Here is a 22,442-nt window from a genome sequence, read left to right on the forward strand (position 1 = left end):
ACTGGTTCAGATGAGTGGGAGAGAGATCATGAGTGAGGCCTTTATGAGCCATGATAAAATGTCTGAGCCACAGTGGAGGAGTCTAAGTCAGGGAATGCCTTGGTCAGAATCTTTCAGATTGGCTACTCTGGACAAAGTATGGAGAGTGGATCGGAGAGTGTTAACACTGGTAGCAGAGGGATGACTTTGGAGACTTTTGACCTAATTGGAGTAATCAGGCAGTAGTATAGAAAACTGGAAAGGAGAGGAGAGTTAAATGAGATGCACCAGAGGCAAACCAATAGAATTTATCTATGCCAATCAAACTATGTCTAATGCATTTTTACGTTCCTCAGAACATTGTAAATTTTTATTTATTCATTCATTCATTTATTATTTGTTTATTTACATTTTTGAGATGGAGCTTCACTCTTGTTTCCCAGGCTGGAGTGCAATGGCTTGATCTCAGCTCACTGCAACCTCCGCCTCTTGGTTTCATTCTCCTGCCTCAGCCTCTTAAGTAGCTGGGATTACAGGAATGTGCCACCACATCTGGCTAATTTTGTATTTTTAGTAGAGATGAGGTTTCTCCATGTTGGTCAGCCTGGTCTCAAACTCCCGACCTCAGGTGATCTGCCCGCCTCAGCCTCCCAAAGTGCTGAGATTACAGGTGTGAGCCACCGTGCCCAGCCACATTGTAAAATATTTTAAATTGGCAGAGTGATCTAACATATTAATTATGTGTCAATCTTCAAATTTCTTTTACTTTCCCTTTAGAAAAGTTTTTGTGTACTTACACCTCCCTTCCGCTGTTCTTACCTCCCTCCTTAACAAAAGATGCCTTCGGTAATTCTAGACATTTTCATTGTAGGGACTAGTAAATAGTTTGAGCCATAAGTCCTACCAAAAAAAAGTAATGAAAGCAATGTCTATCATTGAACTAGGCCTACGGAAATTTGGAGAGAAGGGCATGCACACAGTACTTAGGCCTTGATGGGGGCTCTGCAAAGGTGACCATTCACTGAAGACTGTGAGTCTCTCTGCTCACGGTGCAGGACCAGAGAGCTATCCATCCAGGTGGCACCTATGCTGCAAAACACTTTTGTGATCCCTTTTCCCTTTGGTTAGATATAGTTTCCCTCAAGTGTGATCATTGGGATATATGGGTTTGGATTGACAGATATATTTATTTATCCAACCTGTACTAACCGAGTGTCTGCCACATACCAGGTGCTGGGGATATAGTGGTAGCCAAGACAGACACATTCCCCGAACTCATGAACTCACAGCCCAAGTGGGTCACGAAACAGACAATACAAATAATTAACTCTGGGATTCTGATCGCTTTTCTGAATGAAGAATACAAGGTGCTATGAGAGTGATTCACTTCATCAAGAGATCAGAGAAAGGCGCTTTAAGGAGGTATAAAAATTAAGCTGAGATCTGGAGGATATCAAGGAATTAGTAAGGTAAAGTGAGGGAAGAAGGGGATTTGAAGCAAAGAAAACAGCTTGAAAACTAGCAAAGGATACTGAGAAAGACGAACAAGTTGGAAGAAAATCAGGAGAGGGTGAAATTGTGGAAGCCAAGGGATATGTCAGTCTACAAAAGGAGGATGGGACCAGGTATACAAAATGTTGCTTAGTGAAACTGACGTCATTGGCAAGAACAGATCCAGGTTTTGTGGGGGCCTGAACCATACAATTTTGAGGCCCTCTTTAAGACGAAGAATACAAAATTACAAATATAAAACTAGGTATAAAAGTGAATCTTTATCTAGAATGATAAAATAAATCTCCTCTTCCAGCAAATACTAGAGTGTTTGGAATTTTGGGTCCCCTTTCCCCCTGAAATTTCTTTAGGCAGTTTGTGAGAAGTGCTTCCTGATTTCAGTCCAGCTTCCCTTCCCTAAAACACTGTGTAGCTCCTACAGTCACAGGGGTCCCACGCTCATAGTTCATACAAGTGAGGGGTCCTGAAGCTCCAGCTTTGGCAGCATCATCTGCCTCTGATTTCTGGTGCCCTTAAAGAGCAGTTTTGTATACATAATGGCAGCAAAAGTCAGAGAGAGGGTTGAGAATTGATAGGAAATGAAGGAGTCAGCGGAGAAAGAGGATATAGATAACTCTTCCAAGAAGTTTGGGTGTAAAGAAGAGAATAGCTTGGGAGCTGAAGGGCCATGTGGAACTATGGGAGGAATCTGGGGGGATGTTAAACTGGAAAGACTTGAGTCTTTTAAAATAAAAATGAGAGGGAAGAGATGGGACACAGAACATACGTGGATGAATGAGTTTATGATGGAAAATGTGAGACTTTATCTTCTGAAATAAGAAGAAGAAAAAAGAAGTTTCAGTTTGTGCAAGGAGGTTTGTAAATTTGGCAGTGAAAAAAATCATTAATTCCCATTTTTTTTTCTTGATGAATTATACAGTAAAATCATCACCTGAGCTGGGATGGAGAGTGTGGGGAAGGAGAAGGAATGTGGAAGAATAGAGAACGTTTTATTTTATTCTATTTATTTTTTCGAGACAGGGTCTCAATTTGCTGCCCAGGTTAGACTGCAGTGGCATGATCTCAGCTCACTGCAACCTCTGCCACCCAGGCTCAAGAAATCTTCCTACCTCAGCCTCCTGAGTAGCCAGGATTGCAGACATGTGCCACCACACCCAGCTAATTTTTGTATTTTTGGTAGAGATGGGGTTTTACCATATCACCCAGCTGGTCTCAAACTCCTAAGCTCAAGTGATCCACCTGCCTTGGCCTCCCCAAGTGCTGGGGAGAAGGTTTTAAAATAGTTGCTTTATAGTGTGAGAAAGCGAATTTAGTAGAGAAAGGAAATTGGACCACTAGGTAACATTACATGTGAGAATTGTAATCATGAATTTAACATAAAACCAGTCAGCCCTTTTTTGTGATTTTTTTTTTATGTGGCAATGTGTAACTACTTTAGACATGTTGACTTCATCCAGGCATGGGATTTTTCCAAATAAATAATATTAAAGGAAAAAATGGAATATTTTTAAGGAAGCGATTAAGATGGGCTAAGGAGTCTAAGCTGGTCAAGGAAGGAAATGACTTCAGAAGTGGGCTGACGCATTATGAAAAGTGGTGGGGTCAATAGATTTGGAGACTGAGGAAGACTAAAAGCTATTGTAATGGGAGTAGCTGAGTAGGGTCATACTGCTCATCATTGCATCACTCAGCACCTGACTGCACTGACTTGTAACAGCCTGATCCTTCTCATATTACTGATATCAGATGAAAGTTCTAGGAAGCCTCCAATAAACACATAATAAAGAGCCCCCCTTGAAATTCTAAAGTTGTTCAGTCTGTGATCCAGGCGTGTCTGGGCTGTATGGCAGGGTGATGGGAGGGTCCACTAAGGAGTCTGAGCCTCTTGGGCATGTATTTTATCCTAAAGAAAGTGTAACATGAGGTGGAGTGGCATGGTGCCACTCAAGTAGGTCAGCGATGAACGGAAGAGGCACTTTGAATTCAACACAGTCATCATGGTTCTGCAATCAAGAGTGAGTTGAGACCGGGTGCAGTGGTTCATGCCTGTACTCCCAGCACTTTGGGGAGGCCAAGGCAGGTGGATCATTTGAGATCAGGAATTTGAGACCAGCCTGGCCCACATGATGAAACTCCGTGTCTAGTAAAAATACAAAAATTAGCCAGGTGTGGTGGTGGATGCCTATAATCCTAGCTACTTGGGAGGCTGAGGCAGGAGAATTGCTTGAACCCAGGAGACAGAGGTTGCAGTGAGCTGAGATCACGCCACTGCAGTCCAGCCTGTGTGACAGAGTGAGACTCCATCTCAAACCAAACCAAACCAAATCAAACCAAAACAAGCAAAAACAGAGTGAGTTGAAAGGAAGAGTACTGCTTGCTAAAATCTCATTGAGCAAATAAAGCAGCAAAATACCTATGTAATGGAATATATCACAGAGGAGCAAAACTTACATTTCTGAATTAATTATAATAGCAACACAATATTATTGCAGGAAGTTGAATTGTTATTATTGTGGGGGTTCAAGAAATGACATTCCTATAATTGCAGGTAGGGGCAAAGCTATAGAATTTTTTTTAAAAATTATTATGATCTTATTTTTATGCTGTGACGTATATGGCCTGGCCAAACACAGCTTACATCAATTCCTGTTATGCATATTTCTGGGGTTGATATAACTGACAGATTTGTAGTTGGACATCCATTACTGATAAAGGCTCAGTGATCTCTTAATGACCCTAATTCCATGTAGCAGATATTTTTTCTGTGCCAAGATCCACAAATTCACTTAATGCCAGAAAACAGTAAGAGGAAAACCCAGAAAATCTTGTGTAGAATTTAATGCTACTTCTAGGAGGAGCTCTGTAACCTACAAAGATTGGCGACTTGATCTGATGTGATTGAGAATATGGAAGGATGAATAAATTCAGGCTTAAAGATAATCTTTTAAGAGTTGCTCTATGTTTATTTTTTTAATAAATAAGCAAACATGTCTATGCTTTATCAAAAACATCACACCAAGAAACTGCTCAAAATATCTGCTCATCTCTTTTTTCCATCTCCAGATACTTATCAATGCATAGGACGCCAGAGCAGCAATGGCCCTTCAAGTGATCTCATCAAACTTCTCTTCTTTTGCAAATGACGAAACTGGGGTTCAGAGAGGATAAATGAGTTGGCTGATTAATATCAAATCTAGAACTCAAGTCTCCTTACTCCTTGCTTAATGAGTTACTCCTATACACTGCTCAAAAGAGACTCACCTGGAGGAGATTGCTAAAGGTACAGGTTTCCTACATGAAACCTGCATACGTACAGGTATGCAGCTCCAACTGTCCAAGAAAACTTAGACAATTTCATATTCTTAGGGGTCTGAAAGAGAAGGGAGCCCACCCTTTTCCTTTCTGGGTGGGACTGATAACTGAATTGTCCACATTAAAAAAATTCTGGGGGCAGATCTGGGTTGAAGCCTGGTCCCTTACCTGTAGCTGTGTTGTGGCTGCGAGCATCTTCTGCCGAGTTTGCAGCACCGTGGATGAGGATGAGGAGATTGGTATGCTTTGCCTCAGCCACCTTATATCTTCCCACATACAAGACAGCTGCAAAAGAAGGCACACGGTCATCTCATCGTCCAAGCCAGTACATGATTTAGGTTGTGGCATCAAAGCAAAGCAGGGAGAAAGAAACCTGACCCCTGATGTTTGTTCTCCAGTCCATTTTCAGACACACACGAAACAAGTTTTTGATCTCTGTCCAGTTGGAAAAAGATCTGAATGCTAATGAAACAGTCAGATCCACATTTTAGTCTTTGCCAAATGATCCCATAACTCAGAACGGTGGAGACACAATGTGACAGGATGCAAGCCTCTTTGCTTTGAAAATATAGTGTACACGTTACTTCGGTGTTTTTTTTTTTAATGAGATAGGGCGTACTAGGGCTGAAGAGGACCTTTGAGGTACTTTATTTCTACCCCAAAACTTTGATCACTGGAGACCACTCAACTAATGTGTCAGAGATTTATGTGCAGTAACATTAGTACAAAGTAGGGAAAAATGAAATCAGAACTCAGTATACCTTCGTGAACCACAGAAAATCTTGTGTAATGGAACTGGTGTGAGAGTCATCTATTTCAACAATTGGTACTTGATCTTCATTGGTGACTAACATATTGTCTTTGTAATAAAATATAACGGCTATGTAGAGTCCCCTAAAAAGAAAAAGGAAAATAATAGCATTGTCCTCAACCATCTTGGAAAAGTAATTTTTGGGGGGGACATGATAAAAGATGTCTTTAACATATACCTAGGAACATATTCCTGCTAAGTATCACAAGTTCACTAGTTACAACTCAGAGAAATGACTGTCTTGCACAAATTCTCAGGAGAAAAGTGAACTTTATTCTTTTGAACACAAAAAAGAAATTTCTGCCAAGTTTCCACTCAAAATCCAAACAGTGCATTCCTGAAAAAACTACAAAGAACCCACCGTTTTAAGGTCTTCACAAACTTGTTTGAGGAATGGAACAGGTGCTTCAGGCTCCTTGAGACTGACTGTTTGCGGCCCGTGGTTTGTAATTTTGAACTTTCTGGAATATATTTTTAAAAATACAGTATGAATTCCACAGGGGAGATCAACACTCGCATTTCCATTTTCCTTCCTGCCTGCCTTTCCCTCCCCCGTCCCTTTAGTGTCATTTACCCTCAGGTTCATGTAGGGATTCTGCTCATTCATTCCTATAAGAAGCTCTTGTATCTTGAGATGCCAGCCGTTAACTCAATGAGCAACTCCTCAAAAATGTTGGAGGTAAGTAGTACTTATAACTATAGAGGAAACCACTTAGGTGTTTTGTTGAAACTCTTTGCTTTGGAACTTTTGATTTATTTTAAAGTAGGATAAAAAGAAATGGAATCAACTTGTTTGTCCTTTTCCCGACTCCCGCAATTGCCTTTTAATATTTATACGATTCTCAATGTTGGCAAAACTTTCCTTGTAAGTCTACATATTCCATTAATTTTTTTTCATTATGAAATTAATATAAGCACATTGCAGAAAGTCTGGAGAATAGAAAAAAAGGGAGCAAAACCCCACCTCTGCATAACCACTGCTAACATTCTGGGACAGTTTTTTTCTTCACTGTGTATGTTGGTTTACAAAAATAGGTATAGGGATGAGTATGATTATCATCATTCTCATTATTCAGAAGAAGAAACTGAGGCTGAGAAGGGAAATGAATTGCCTAAGCTCAAAAAGTCAGTACCTGGGAAAACATTCATTCATTCATTGGACAAATATTCATTGGGGCACAACTATGCATGAGGCTCTGCAGTTCTGTTTATAACACGGAGCTTGTACTAATAAAGAAAGAGACTTAACTATACTTCCTATAACAGTCTTTGCAAATAATAGTTCATGAAGCTGGACTACATAATCACTGATTTTAACTCTCATATTCTATGTAATTAAGGGACACTGAGGTTGTTGGTATGACCACCAGACTGCTGACAGACATATCACTGGAGATGGGAATATGGTCCCTATCACTGCTGGTAGGCATAGAAACCTGGGCAAGTGGCCTTTGATTGAGGGCCAGTGTTGCTTTGGCTATGATTATACAGGAAGGGATGACTGACACAAGCATTCATGCCAGTTTCAAGCTTATGTTGTTAATGATTATTCCTTGCAGAACAAAGCAACATCATTCTTTTTTTCTGACTTGAATGAGTTTGGCCGCTTGAAAATGATGCTGCTGGGACTTTATCTGGCAGAGTGAACATATTCACTACACACTACTTTTTCCCCAAACCTCACTAAAAGCAGAGTATAAATTAAGAAAAAAAGGAAACAACATAAACTTTTAAAGACAAAGAGATGGGAAAGGAGACAAAAGCAAGTAAATTTCAGTAGCTGGAAAGCAGATGGATAGATACATTTAAGACTTGAGACAGATGAAGTTGAAGCCAGCAGTGGAGAAAGCTCAGAAGTGATCTGACTCACTCTATGGTCTCCATGGACTTCTGGAAGCGAGGGGTGAGTGTGAGCTAAAAACCAGGAGGATTTGTGGAAGTCGGTTCAAAAGGTAGTTAGACTTCTCGATCTACCCCTCTACTGCATGACTGGACAAATAACTCTTCCCCACTCTAGAAGAAAGCTAGTGGCTTGTTCTCTGGAAATAAACAAACAAACAAACAAAAAAAAACAACCAACAACAGACATCTCTGGAGTGAGAGACATCAGGTAGTGTTGAAAATGGAGTGATGGTGATGGTGATAGTGTACCCAAAATGAGATTTATACATAACATTTCCCTATTGGGTTCTCAGAACACTCATACCGAAACTTACACCTTCCAGGTAGGACGCTGGAAGAAACTTCTGCGGAGTACTTGAACAGCCTAAGAGAACATACCCAAAGATTCTGACATTGGTGATATCCCAATGGAAAGGTGGTGCCAGGTCACTCTACAATGAATCCTGTAAGTCAAGACCCCTATGCATGTGCGCAGAACTTCCCAATGGCTATTGATTTCCCTTCTCTGAAATCTAAGCATATGTTCAAGGATCACCAGGCAGTTGAGTAAAGAATCTAACATGAAATACAAAGGCCAAAAGTAGGTAAACAAAAGAGCAACTTACAGAAAAGAAAGATTATTCTGTGAAAAGAAAATACAAAATGAAACAAAGACTATCATTAACATTCTGAGAGGTAAGAGAAGACTTGCCTCCTTATAAAAAGAGTAAAAGTCTATAAAAAGAACCAGAGGACAAAAGAGAGCATTAGCAATTAAAAACATATTGTTAAAATCTGAGAAACCCAATAGAAGGCTTAGCAATTAAAGCTGATGAAATCTCCACGAAAGTAAGACAGGAGGATATAAGGATGGAAAGTAGAATAAAAAAAGAAAAGAAAATTAAAGGACGAATGTAGGCAATCCAACATCTGAATAACAAGAGTTCTAGCAAGATAGAGGAGAGAAAAAGAATGCAAAGAAATACTTAATGAAGTAATTTAAGAAAACGTCTTACAATTGAAGGGTACAAGTTTTCATGTTGAAAGGACTTTTTGGGTGCCCAAGATAACAAACAAAAGATGCCTTAGTACATCACGGTGAAATTTTAGAACATCAGAGTCAAAAGAAAACTTAAAACCTTCCAGAGAGGGGAGAAAAAGTTTTCATGTAGAACCTCTGGAATTAGAATGACATCAGACTTAGCCCTGAAAGCTGGAAAGCAATGAAACAATACCTTCAAAATAGGAAAAAAAATGATTTCAACCAAGAATTCTATACTCATCCAAGACCTTGAATAAATGTTAAGTGTAATAAATACATCTTTAGATGTACGATATCTCCAAAAATTAGCTCCCAAGTACCCTTTCAGAATGCTACTGGGGGAAAGCTCCACCATGCAATACAAAAAGAAGGAACCCAATATCGGAGAGTGGTAAGAAGAGTCCTTAATATGGTGGTAATGGAAATCCAAGGGTGACTGTTGTACACTAGGCAACCAGGGACCAGTCTAGACTGCAACAGAACAGAGGACTCTTCGAAAAGATTCCTTATGAAGATGCAATAGAAACACCTAAAGCATCTCATTATATATAGAGAAGACTTATCTAACTGGAGAATAGTTTGGGGATTATCATAACCATATAGAAAAACAAGCAAATGTACAATAAATGATTATTAACTACAGGGAAAACAAAAAGCTATCCAGGAAAGGAAAATAATCATAGAATTTAACTATCATAATAATATAAACAGCAAAAGTTTCTTTTCTGCACTCTGAAGGCAGTAGTTCCCTAGCTTGTAAGTGCATGGAGCATAGGAGTTTACTTTATTCACATTGGCATGTCCAGCCCCTACTATGTGACCCACAAATTACATAGTAGGCAGGGTTTCAGTTAATATTGTTTTGCAAGTTGAATAATTGGATAATAACATAAATTCATCCCTTATAGCAATATAATCATGCTTATAGCAATAGGATATTGCTATAAGCATGATTGTTGTTTTAATATTGTAATTCCTTATGTACGTCAGTGTACTAACATTGTGAACAATGAAGTTTGCTTAGTATCTCCCTTGAATTTTCATCCCAATACTAAGCATGCAGATCAGCTTTGGCCAGTTCTTTAGCCAAAATGCAGAAATTAATGTAGATGTTGGTACTTCCTATTCAGGATGTTAGTAGAAGTGATTTTTATTATTACTCATATATTTGGAATATGCTGTATATTTAGTGAGTCATTACAGGGTCATTACAGTACAGTCACCAATTACACTTCAATTCTAGAATATATCCATAAAGTGCTGAGGCTGGAGAGTGGCCCCATTCTCAAAGGGAGAAAAAGAAGCTATAGTTTGCCAGGGAAAGACACTGTGTCAGGTAAATTTAATGTACCTAATTTACTCTTCATAGCAATCCTGCAACAAGATAGATAATATTATCCTGACTTTGCTGATGAAGAAGCTGTGGATCAGAGTGGTGAAATGCTTTTCCCAAGAATGTACAGCTTGTAAGTGGTAGAATTGGAATCTGAAATAATTACTTTTTCTAATTGTAAAGTTGGTAAAAGTTTATGTCCCCAATAAACCACGTAGTATTTCAATGTATTTGAATATTTTAAATAAAAACTTTGTAATAATAATAAATAACAATTTTATAATTCTCTGTAAGCAATACTTATATTATCCTTCATTTATCCTTTTGCACTTAGGGTTATGTTAAATCATCTTAGATTCATTCTTTTTTTTGTGTGTGTGAGGTAATTTATTTGGCATATCGTAAGTCAGCATTTCCCAAAATTTGTGCTTTGGAATACTAATACTGTGAAAAAAGTTTTACATGGCTCAAGAAGTTTGAAAAATGCTTAGTTAATCAAATGAAATATGTCTCTTTATTAGAGTCTTTAATATTCTAATGTATATTTTACCTTTCTAAGAGAGAAGGATGTAGAATTCAACATTTCCAAAACTTTACCTGACAAGAGAACCTTTTTTAGGTGAGCATATTATAGAACCACTGATCTTTGGAACATATTTTGAGTGCTGTTTAAGTGTCCAGAGTATATTCCCCATAAAATACATTCTTCTTTTTTGGAAAGTTCTACCTTATGCCATACTTAAATCTTTCTTGATATTACGTGTATATTTACATTCCTCTGGGAAAAAAGCATCTATATGACAGAAGTTAGATGGAAACTATAGAAAAAATTTGGCCATCTAGACAATCATTTCTTGATTATTAGATAGGAATCCAGTGGTAATGGGAAGAGCATGAATCCTCAGATGATATTGTAAAAATCTCTCATTCTCATGAGTAATTTAAGCTTTCCCCTCTCTGATCAAGACCAAACACAGTGGCTTATGAATTTCCAAGAATCATCTGTCCGCTTGCTTTGTTACCTTTGCTGTCTACAGGAACCAATGGGCAGGCATGTGATGGAGAGGCAGAAGATGAGAAAGGAGCTTTGGTAACAACTGGCCTGGTTAAAGGAGCCCCTCAATAACCAAGAACTAAGCAGATTTTGGTCAGTGTGGAATGCTGATGGTCCTGGTCTGGGTAAAGACTTCTTAGAGGTCTGGGAGTGGAAATCGCACTTGGGTTTCAGAACTACTCCACGCCTATTTACATATCCTAATGAACCGGTCATTAGAAGAATATTATTTTCTTGCAAACACTTGTCCTAATTTCTAGCTAGAGCCAACATTGCTGAAAGGTCCTATTGTGATAGCTATATAGCAACTGAGAACAACCTTTTGCTAATCTTCAGTGTGATTTCTCTATAGCAAGCTCCAACTCAACTAGCATCTCTTAGTTTTAATGGTGGATTTGTTTTTCTTTTAAAAATTTGTTATTCTTAGAGACAGAATCTTGCCCTGTTGCCCAGGCTAGAGCACAATGGCATGATCATAACTCAATGCAGCCTCAAACTCCTGGGTTCAAGAGATCCTCCACAATAGTAGATTTCTTACCCAGCGATTCCAGCAGTGCCCTAAGTTTACAGGGCACAATATAGTTAGACATCTGATGCGGGCATGGAAAATGAAAACTTTATGGAGGCTTTAATTCTCCACATAAAACTAAGTAGCTCTTTCACAAATCGTTACACAGATCAGAAATCTGAGCCTGTCCCAATTGAACAGCCCAAGTAGAAAAGAAGCTTTTAAATGCTCTCAGAGATTCTCTGGGTGTAACTGGTGAAAGTCTAGGGAATATGTGCTCTACTTTCCTGTGAGCAGTGGTACAGAGGAAGATTAAAATTCAGGATGAGGTGACAGTTTAGTGCCCAGTCCTGATGTAAGGGTGGGAGATAAAAATGAAGTGTGTCAGGAAGACTGGACTTAGAACCAGAAAAATCCAGTTTGAAGACCAGACCCTGTCTTTTCCTGGCATTGTGACCTTGGGGAACGCCACTTAGACTCAGTGGATTGTGAGGCTAAGTGATTTTATCCTCAATTTGTGATTGACAAAATGAAGATAAAAATGAGATGCTGGATGTGAAATTTAATTGTAAACTATATTATTAATAGATCTGGAGGTTTATTATTATTGTTGTTGTTATTATAATTGGTTGGGCTCTCACAGGGAAACTCAGGGTATTTTCCTTGGAGGCAAAGTGCTTTTGCGTGAATGTCCCAAAGAGCTAACCCCACTGAGGAGTCTCGTGAAGGGACAATTCCTAGAGAAGGGAACTCAGGGCAGCTGTTTTTTTTTCTTGTGCTTGTTTTCAAACCGTTCATATGAAGAGAGGGAGAGGGAAAGGAAGGGACAGAAGGAGAGCGAAGTCTCTTCTGAAGGGTTAAAGCAAGATAGTGCAGTAAAGTGAATCCAGATGTACAAATATTAATATCTCTCTCCCTGATGAATGAGAAGGTATGACCCAGTTAGGAAACTGCTAAAATTACCGGCGCCACCGAGACCTCAGCTGATGGCCCAGCACAGATTTTTATCCTTACCCCGGCAACTGTAATGCTGATGAAGGGCTCGGACCTGCTGCAGCAGACCTTCCAAGACTTCACTCTGTCCCTTGTGTCTGGGCTCTCTGTCGTCATAGTCTTTCCAGTCTATTGAACAAAAGAAATAAACATAGTGAAATTTTAAAGCAGGGGAGGCCTCTTCCTTGCCCTGCCTCAGGAGCCGGAGTTTTGCTCATGCTACCCACAGACTCCGCGGATGAGCACCCCACACTTGCAGAGCTAGGAGGCGATGCCAGGGATTTGGAAGCTGCCATTGTTCAGAGCTCAGTGCAAAACAGTAATTGTGGTTGGTTTCTTGTGTCGGGCAGTCTTAGGGCAAGAGAAAATGGTAATTGAAAGCCAAAAGAAAATAGGAATTTGGGATCCCAATCTCACCTCTTCCAACTCCTTCTCCCCTTTTAGGATTCTATATCCTAATCAGTTCCCCTGCCATCTCTCCACGAAGCACCCTGAGTCTAAACTGGATTTTCACAGTAGGAAAGAAAGGGGTGGGAATGTGCAGACTAGATGAAATCCACAGTCCCAGTGCTTTTATTGTAGGTTTCACACTTTTGGCCAAATTGACATTTCTTTCCAAGGAAAGAGCGCACGTCAGATGCCAAGAAATGGAAATCTACATTTTGCTCTAATGAATGTCTGCTTTGGTTAGCTGGCACAGCAGCCCCTGCACATACTCTGAGCCACCAACCACCCTGTCTGCTCAGTCTCTAAATATACAGTATTAGCTTACAAGGCAAATTTAAATTGCAATACCCACTGAGATTTTTCTCCCCCTTCTATTTTCATTCTGTTTAGCTATAATGATATCAAGAGTAATAACCCATATGGGACTAATGTCAAGATTGTAATGCTGCTGTCTCCACTCTTAATTTTTTTTTTTCCAGCAGGTCAGTCATTTCAAGGTCCATCCCTTCTTCCATTTTCTTTCCTCCAGTTTTCTTTTCTGGAGGGAAAAACAGAAAGCAACAATTTAATGTGCTCTGTCGTTGAGATGCTTTCTCTAAAATTGCTTGTCATTCTTCCCCAGAAAAGCCAGTCCGTTCATGAGTGTATCTTGGGCTTAAATTCTAGTTGAACAAGTTTCGAACTCCTTCCCCCACAGATTGATTTTAAAATATGGGGTGTCTTTCATTCAAAAACTTAAGTAGATGTCATGACAGTTAAAGTTAGTTAAAAGCATTCCATAGGGGTTCATCCAAGGCCCAGGCGTATAGCACAGTTAGGAGGACCGTAGATTCTGAAGTCAGGTAAACCCAGGTGCGAATCCTGGCTCCTCCAATTCCTAGCTCAGTGTCTGCAGGTAAGTTACTTATACCAACAGGGCCTCTACTTCCTAACATAAAAAATGAGGATAGTATCTACTTTGCAGGATATTTGTGAGGATTAAATGAGAGATATCCTAGGTATCTGGCACAATGCCCATTACATGACAGGCATTTTGTAAATATAACTTAAAAGGAAGGGAATTCATGATGGAAACACCATTTCTTACCCTATCATATGATAATCTACAAAGAAGGGGACTTCAGAGATTTTCTAATCCTTCTTCTTTCCACCGTCCGCCATGTACCTGTCTTTATTTCACTTTTTAGGAGATCAAGGCTAATATAACCAATCCAGTCTTATATGACTCAGCTTGTTAGTGGCACAGCCAGAGCAATAATATCATCTCCTGACCCTTCATATATTGCTAATTTCATATATCATGGACATGCTTTTTATTTTTCTATTTTCTCTTGGGAAGGAAGGTCAGAAGCTTGGTTGGAGTTTGTGCAGTGTGGCTTAATTGTGGTCAATGCTGGAGACAGGAAATTGGCATAGGTACCTTTGGTAGACTCTTTGTTCCTTGTGGTCAAGAACCATGACTTAATTTCTCTTTGCCTCAGATTTTTTTTTTCTTTTTTTTTTCCTTTTTTTTTTTTTTTGTCTGAGAAGGAGTCTCTCTCTGTCACCCAAGCTGGGGTACAGTGGTGCAATCTTGGCTCACTGCAACCTCTGCCTTACAGGTTCAAGTGATACTCCCGCCTCAGCCTCCTGAGTAGCTGGGTTACAGGTGTGTGCCCGCAGGCCCAGCTAATTTTTGTAGCTTTAGTAGAGATGAAGTTTCGCCACGTTGGCCAGGCTGGTCTCAAACTTCTGACCTCAAGTGATCTGCCCATCTCGGCTTCCCAAAATGCTGGGATTACAGGCGTAAGCCACCACATCGGGTTTTCTTTTCTTTTCTTTTTCTTTTTTTTTTTGAGACAGCATCTCAATCTGTCACCCAGGCTGGAGTGCAGTGGCATGATCTCTGTTCACTGCAACTTCCACCTCCTGAGTTCAAGTGATTCTCCTGCCTCAGCCTCCGTAGGTATGTGCCACCATGCCTGGCTATGTTTTGCATTTTTAGTAGAGACGAGGTTTCACCATGTAGGCCGGGCTGGTCTTGAACTCCTGACTTCAGGTGATTCACTTGCCTTGGCCTCCCAAAGTGCTGGGATTACAGAGATTTTAAATCTCTTTTTAATTTGCTTGAGGTTTGTGAAAACAAAGGCACCATCTGGGGCACACAGCAGATGCATTAAATGTTGGTGAGGCATTGTGAATAGAAGCGTAATGGTGTTCAGGTAGGATAAGATGGGAAAGGATTTTTACTGGAAAGTTCAAAAATGTTTGAGGAAATAAACACTTGGTAACCTTTAGATCATTTTTAGCACACCCAGAATTGGGGCACAGTGAGAATAAACATTGCTCTCACAGATTCCCAAAGGCCATTAGGATTTTGTTCTCTTAGTTGGATAAATGCATCTGAAGTGCTCATGACAAGATAAGTAAGGGTGTGTTTGAGTAAGGCTCCTAGGTGGCTGAATTATCACATGCCCCTGAACATGCTAACGCGTTCTAAGGAGTGTGACTGCTGCCGTCCATGTGAGGAGAGCTGAAATAGGTCTGTCTCGTTCAGCCCTATTACATAAGAGGCGAGCTCCATCTGATGACTTTGTGATACATTAGAAAGCTGCTAATGCTAAATTGCAGCCCAAGTGAGCACTGGACATAATGCCAAGGTTTTTGGAAAGAATGAGTTTTTCTCATAGATGTTTGGAAGGTTCTGACGACTACATAAAATAGGAGACTTTAGGGATGAGGGAGAAAATTGAAAATATATTAAGAAATCAGGAACCTGACAGGAATAAACTTTGCATGGTAGGAAAAGAGTGGATTGTGCCGCATAATACGGCTCACTGTTCTGGTAATGAGACACTTCAGCTGCAACACAATGCCGAGCTTACATTCACCGGTGATATCAGGATTTTCCTGATCGTAACTCAGACAAGTCTGTCTGGGTCCTTTTCTCTTATTATGTACCATACTGTATAACATAAGTCTATAAAAACACATTAAGGCCTTTTGTAAAAATATATATATATAAAAAGTTTTATAGCCTACTGGAACATATTACCAAATTTCCAATTACCCTGTCATGTTAGAATACATTGTCCCCTAGTAGATATCTGAATACCGATATATGTTACATCACAATGTCATACTCTGTTTATAAATAGGAGTGTTTTTATATTGTTCCTTCCAAGTGATAGGGCATGTCTGCAACAACTATAACCACATGTTAGGATTTCAGTGCTTTGCCCATTATCCTTACTAATCAAACATACCATTTTAGAAAGTGTTGCTATTTGATATGTTAATTACCAGTTAATAAGTGACAACTCCTTCCAGTCTGAACAACTACTCTGTTCATTCTGGAGATGGCACTTCCAATGGGCTGTGAGAGACAGTATCTGAGTGGAACTTACAGTTTATAGAACCTGAACATCTGATCTTTATCAACAAGTGCATCTATATGCAGATCAGAACTGGCATTTGGAGTAGGTTTCCCCACACACCTGCCTCACTTTCAGGTCAACGGAGACTAGCATTTTTGTGCATATTCTGTCCCTCCCATAACATACACACACACACACACACACACACACACACACACACACACACACACACACTACGCCCCCTCCCCAAATGAGATTGGTCCCTTGCTATCTTAATCTTGGAATTCCCGGTTTGTGTTTCTGACAAATCTTTGATAAAAAGATGACTAGAAATAAATGACTAGAAATAAAAAGATGACTAGTCCAAGTAAGACTATAATAATGAAATCATCAAATGCCAGGAGAGTCAGGGATCCCAGGGATCTCACGCATTGGTGGTCCAAGGCCCTGTCTGACCTGGTGTCGTTATCTGAATCCACCAGAGATGGTAGTCAGGCATGGCTGGCTGGCTCCTAATCTGCCCGATAGCAGGGCACTAGTTATTGTAGCATAGAAGACGTGCCAGAACGTTGGCCAATTCAGGCTAGAATCGTGGCTCAGCCATGTACCAGTGTTGTGACCTTTGGAAAGGCAACATTTCTGAACCCCAGTTCAGATGTTGGGCTGTGTATACATGCGCCTCTATGTTTATAGTTCTCTCATCCATAAAATGAGCCCAATAATAAAAATCACCTCAAGAGATATGTTATGAAGATTAAATTAGTTAATCCAGGTGGACTACTTAGATTAATGTCCTCCATATAACGGGTCTGATAAAGGTTACCTCTGATGGGGTAGAGATGCAGATGACGGTGACAATGATGCTTAGCTACAAGACAGAACCAGTGAAGAAGGATGACTGCAAGGATGGAGAGATACTGAATGTGAAAGCCCTTTACACACGGCCTGATGCATGGCTGGTCTTGGGTAAATGGCTGTTATTAAAAAATACACAGACATCTCCATAATCTCATAACCCAAATGTCCACTGTGAAAATTTGAGAGTTATTAAGACACGTAGACACACCCTACCAAATTATATGCAAACCTACAGTTAAATGTTACGTGAAAAAAATCCCATATTTTGCATTTTTCTTTTTACATAAAACTTATACGGTAGGAGCTTTTTTCCCCACACAATGAATGTTTTTTTAAAAGGCCATTTTTAGGGATTGTATTTTACTTGTAGTTATGGATATAAATATAGACATATCATATTTTACTACTAAATTAATATTGGATATTTAGTTCTTCCTACCACACATGATGCTTCCCTTTATGAGTATATTGCTGTATGTCATTGTACAGTCTCATTTGTCTGCATTGCTTTTCACTTAGGTTAGATTCCTAGATGTAGAGTTATGAAGTAAAAAGAAACAGAGTTTCTTAAGGCAGTTGATATAACATGGCACGTTGTGTTCCATCAAGGATGTAGCAGTTTGTCCTCTCACAAGAAACATACGATATCACTTTCAACACTCACATTAAAAAAGTATTTTCAAAAATGAAAATATAATTCACAGCACTGGGTTCATTACTTAGAAATATCTGTCATATGTTATGTCTGGAGATACTTATTCTGGTTGATTACATTTTCTGGTTAATAGAGAGTGCCCAAACATACCAGGCATAGATGGTTAATTTTCAAATAACCAGAAAGCCTTTGCTGGGTTTCTCAGCCACCGCTACAAATGTTATAGATTATATTTGTGGGTTTGTAGCAGAATGCTGTTGGTAAGAAAGCTTTTTTCTGACAAGAGTGTCAGATCGGTAAGATCTGTTGGATTTGACCTTCTTATCAGGTCGATGTAGGTGTGTGCCCTGTGGGTGAGGAAGGGAAGAGGGGAGTGACAACGGGCTGTATGTACTCTGGGCCGCCACTCCCACCATGGCATCTGATCCGTCCCCACAGGAGCCCTGTGAAAGGGTGTGGCTAGTCCCTTTTTGCAGACGTGGAATTGAGTCTCAGAGACTTGGTTTTTGTTTTTTTCTTGAGAGGCAGGGTCTTGGTCTGTTACCCAGGCTGGAGTGCCGTGATGTGATCATAGCTCACTACAGCCTCGAACTCTCTAATTCCCAGGCTCAAGAGATCCTCCTGCTTCATCCTCCCTAGCAACTGGGACTACAGGCATGAGCCACCATGCCTGGCTGTTAAACAACTTTTGAAGGCTACACAGATGGTAAGAGGCATTATGGGTATCAAATTCAGGCTGTTTCCAAATTCCCTCTCCTTTTACTCCACTGAGCTGCTTCTCCAGGAGCATTTCTGCAGGGGAATCATTCATTATGTGGCCCAGATGCTGCCCTGAGAAGGTCTTGTTGGTTGCAAGCAGTGGGGGAAGGGAATGGCAATGGCACCCTGAGGATGGAGTTGCAGCTGGAGTCTGTTACCATGCTGGAGAGAGTTCAGAGCCACCACCTACTAGAAGGAGAGGCGCATGCCGGTGTCGTGGTCTGAGCGGGTCCCCATCCTTTCATATTGTAAGCCGAGACTTGAACAAAATACTGTTGGCCCTGCAAAGTATTGAAACAATGCATCAGGCATTTTATTTAATCATTTTTACCCTGGACTCTCTGGGTATAGGGTTAAATTGCTATGTTTGATTAACTCCTTCATCTCTTTGAAACTCTGTTGCCCATACTTTAGCATTCTGGTTTTTCTTGATTATGTTTATTTATCACAGTAACCATATATGAAGTTTCCTCTTAGTTTTTATGCACTTTCTTCTTTTCAAAATTTAAATATTATAATGGTTTTTCCTAACCCCCCAAAACTATATATAAATTTTTAGTCACACAATTCTATAAGGTTTACCCAAAATAGTAATCCCCACTCTCACATCATTCTCATTTTCCCCTCCCTACAGCAATAGCTATCACTTCTTTTAGTGATCAACTTGCTGTAGAAAATGAACAAGTTATAATAAATACCTTTTCACAGTAGTGCATTAAAGACTTGCCTTGGTCAGGCATGGTGGCTCACACCTATAATCCCAGCATTCTGGTGGTTCATGAGGTCAGGAGATCAAGACCATCCTGGCCAACATGGTGAAACCCTGTCTCTACTAAAATACAAAAAATTAGCTGGGCGTGGTGGCACGTGCCGGTAGTCCCAGCTACTCGGGAGGCTAAGACAGGGGAATCCTGGTGGCGGAGGTTGCAGTGAGCCGAGATCACAGCACTGCTCTCCAGCTGGGTGACAGAGCAAGATTTGGTCTTAAAAAAAAAGAAAAAGGAAGAAGAAGAAGAAGGAAAAAAAAAAAAGATCTGCCTTGTTCTTTTTGTGGCTGCATATATTTCACTGTGAGCAAAGATTCTGTATCATGTATTTTAACGAATCCTTGATTGATGGACATTATTTAGATTGTTCTCACATTTTCTGCTACAATAAATATACTTTCAGAAAACATCCTTTACTCAGTTGCATATACATTTTAAAAAATTAGCTCTTTGATGTGACTTCAATTTTACAGCCATTGTTAAAACAACGGCTTATAGTCTTTAATGCTGTTTTGTGACGTTAAGAATTAAGGAACTGTTTTTGTTTGCTGATAATATTTTAAAATCTTTTGCATAGTTTTTATATTTTGCTTGAGTTTTTATATTTTATATTTTGCTTTTATATCTTTTTTCCAGTGAAACCAAGGGGCATTTGAGAAGCCAGCATTTGATGAAACATTGCTTGTAAAAATTGTAAAATGATGTTTGAAGTAAAAAAAAAAAAAAAAGCACATCTTTGTAGAGACTTTTCTAGGACTCCTATAATACTGACCTTACTATATTAGGAAGTCAATTTTTTAATGCTGAAAATGGGTCTCTGTGCCCCTCAAAGTTATAGAGATTGTGTAGAAGTGTAAATCTACTCCTAGGCTTTTATATGATTACAATAGTGTCTGTATTTCTCTCATTAGATGGTCAAGTGGAAAAACTAAATCCCTATGGAAATTAGTTCAGATATTAGAGAAACTCTTTATGGAGAGTTTTCCTTTTTTATCACCATAACACTTTTTCTTTTAAGTCATGGAAATTCCCTGGAGTTCCTCCTGGCCCTCTTCCATCTTGTGAGCCATAGGGTTGGAATCAGTCTTCTACTGATAGCATCTCTGGAGGCCACCGACTCAGGGGTTTGTTTGCTCTGGTAATCCACAGTTCCGGCCCCTGGTATAGATGTGCGATTAGGACTAAAAGTCAGGATTCTGGTGGTTACCTAACCATCAACAATTCCATTAGAATAAGCAGGTTTAAACTAGAAAAAAATGCAACCTGATGCATTTTTTTAAAGGCTGGGTTTCAGGATTATACCTTATAGATAACTGTTTTAGTCAACCAACCTTTAAGAAAACAACAGCAATAACAAAATTATCCCTCTACTTCCCTCATCTGAAGGTCCTAAGATATTAAATATTTGAATTGGACTGAAAAAAGTTTGATTTTACTTTTAAAATATTTTGAGAAAAAAGAATTTTATCTTTGCATTTTAATTGCTTGAGGAAATACAGGGTTTGCTCCACTTTGAACTGATTTACAAGGTGTTTTTATTTTTTGCATTTCATATGCTCATATGTTCATAATTCTAAATAATTAACTTTTGAGTTTGTATTAGTTAAACAAATAAAGCACAGTTTGTTCCAATTTTTCATTCACAGTTTAAATTGGTTTAGGTTACTGAGAAATGCAGCTCCACCATATATAGTTTCTTCTTTGTGAAAGCATATTTAGACAGACTTTTTTTTTTTTTTTTTAATCAAGGGAAAAGGATTCTCTCAGGAAATTACGTGACTGCAATTGATGACTGATCTCAACCAAGGCTGAGGCTGTGGGCATGAGGGTGAGATGAAGCTGTTATTTTTGTCATCAGACAGGGAGTCAAAATTGGATCTCTCAGAGCCTTTGATCCATTCTCCCCTTCCCCCAAAAGATTAGACTGCGATCCAGAAAGCAGCAGCTTTCAAGGCTTGCATGAGGCCAGTCTTTTTCTGATCTCCTTAGAAAATGGCAATTTACAAAGTGATTCATGCTGTCTGCTTACTCCTTTGTGAAATTCAGATTATAGATACCAGACATATCGTGCTTAATGAGTGGCAGTTGTTGCCAGAGGACTGGGCATTGGCTGTTGCTTTCAGCATAGGCATTTGCTACTAATATCCCAGCACAAATATCAGCAATAGGGAAATGGAAGGTCTACCAGGGGACATTTACCATTGTAAGTCCTGTGATTGTGCATCTCAGAGTCTGCAGATTATCCATGATGATTTCTCCAGCCAAAGGAGAAAAGTCTTTGGACATACTCCATTCCACTGGATGGAGTAGGGGGCCAGGAAGAGAGAGAGAAAGAGGGAGAATAAAATTCAGTCACATATCAAGAAGTACCATAGAAACTCTAGCATACAATCCTTCTCAAAAGGGGTTAAGTTAACCCTCCTTTCTTTATATTGGTGCATCAGACCATATTCCTTGAGATGTCAATTTGGTTTCAAAGTTAACATTTAAAAAAAAAAGAGCAGAAAAGAATAATAAAAACTTATGAGTTCTTTTTGAATCTTGATAAATATAATGTATATTGTGGTACAGGTACATTTTTGTGATGTTCTTAATTTCAAATGTAAGTTACATTAAATATATTGTTCATGAGGCCATTGTTATACAACACATTGTATGCATGTGCATTTGTGTGTGTGTATACATATGTATATACACGCACATACTCTGGCACATTATATATAACAAACAGTTTGTTCAATATAGTAGGTAACTTACTTACTGCTTATGCGAACCAAAGGATCTGTTGGGACATTACCTTCTATTCACTCTCCAAGTCTGGCTTCTGCATCACCATTCTATTGAAAATACTCTCTTAAGGTCGGAGTGAGATTTTCATTCCAAATAAAGAAGCCTCCTTTCATTATCTCCACATCATTTGACACCTTCTCTTTCTAAAAACATTCTCTTCCCCTAACGTCTTATCTGCTGCTCCCTTCTCCTCTCCTTCTCCTCCTTGATACCTTCTTCCAAGCCTTTTCCCTGGAAAAGGGGTTTGTGGCTTACGTGTTCAATGTTCTTCTTCCTTCACATCCCCAAAGGGAATGTTTATTCCTAGTTAAATCATGCAAATTCTAATACCCCATTTTACTGTGATATCAGATGCTTTTATCATATTTCCCATTGGTTGACAAAG

The 22,442-nt window shown here is 39.4% G+C and overlaps 1 protein-coding gene across 2 annotated transcripts in view; it reads right to left on the minus strand.

Annotated features, from left to right (window-relative positions):
* ANKFN1 (ankyrin repeat and fibronectin type III domain containing 1) overlaps positions 1 to 22,442 on the minus strand; it is a 439,591-nt gene that overhangs the window by 60,721 nt on the left and 356,428 nt on the right. For both annotated transcript variants that reach the window (XM_074388549.1, XM_074388548.1), the window contains exons 8-13: positions 21,467 to 21,564; positions 18,691 to 18,781; positions 12,447 to 12,554; positions 5,976 to 6,075; positions 5,565 to 5,697; positions 4,972 to 5,088 (exon numbers count right to left, since the gene is read on the minus strand). In XM_074388549.1, coding sequence (XP_074244650.1) covers positions 4,972 to 5,088; positions 5,565 to 5,697; positions 5,976 to 6,075; positions 12,447 to 12,554; positions 18,691 to 18,781; positions 21,467 to 21,564 — 647 coding nt within the window. The remainder of the gene's footprint in view (positions 1 to 4,971; positions 5,089 to 5,564; positions 5,698 to 5,975; positions 6,076 to 12,446; positions 12,555 to 18,690; positions 18,782 to 21,466; positions 21,565 to 22,442) is intronic.

Source organism: Saimiri boliviensis, chromosome 17, assembly GCF_048565385.1.
Source record: "Saimiri boliviensis isolate mSaiBol1 chromosome 17, mSaiBol1.pri, whole genome shotgun sequence".
In the NCBI taxonomy this organism is placed as follows: Eukaryota; Metazoa; Chordata; class Mammalia; order Primates; family Cebidae; genus Saimiri; species Saimiri boliviensis.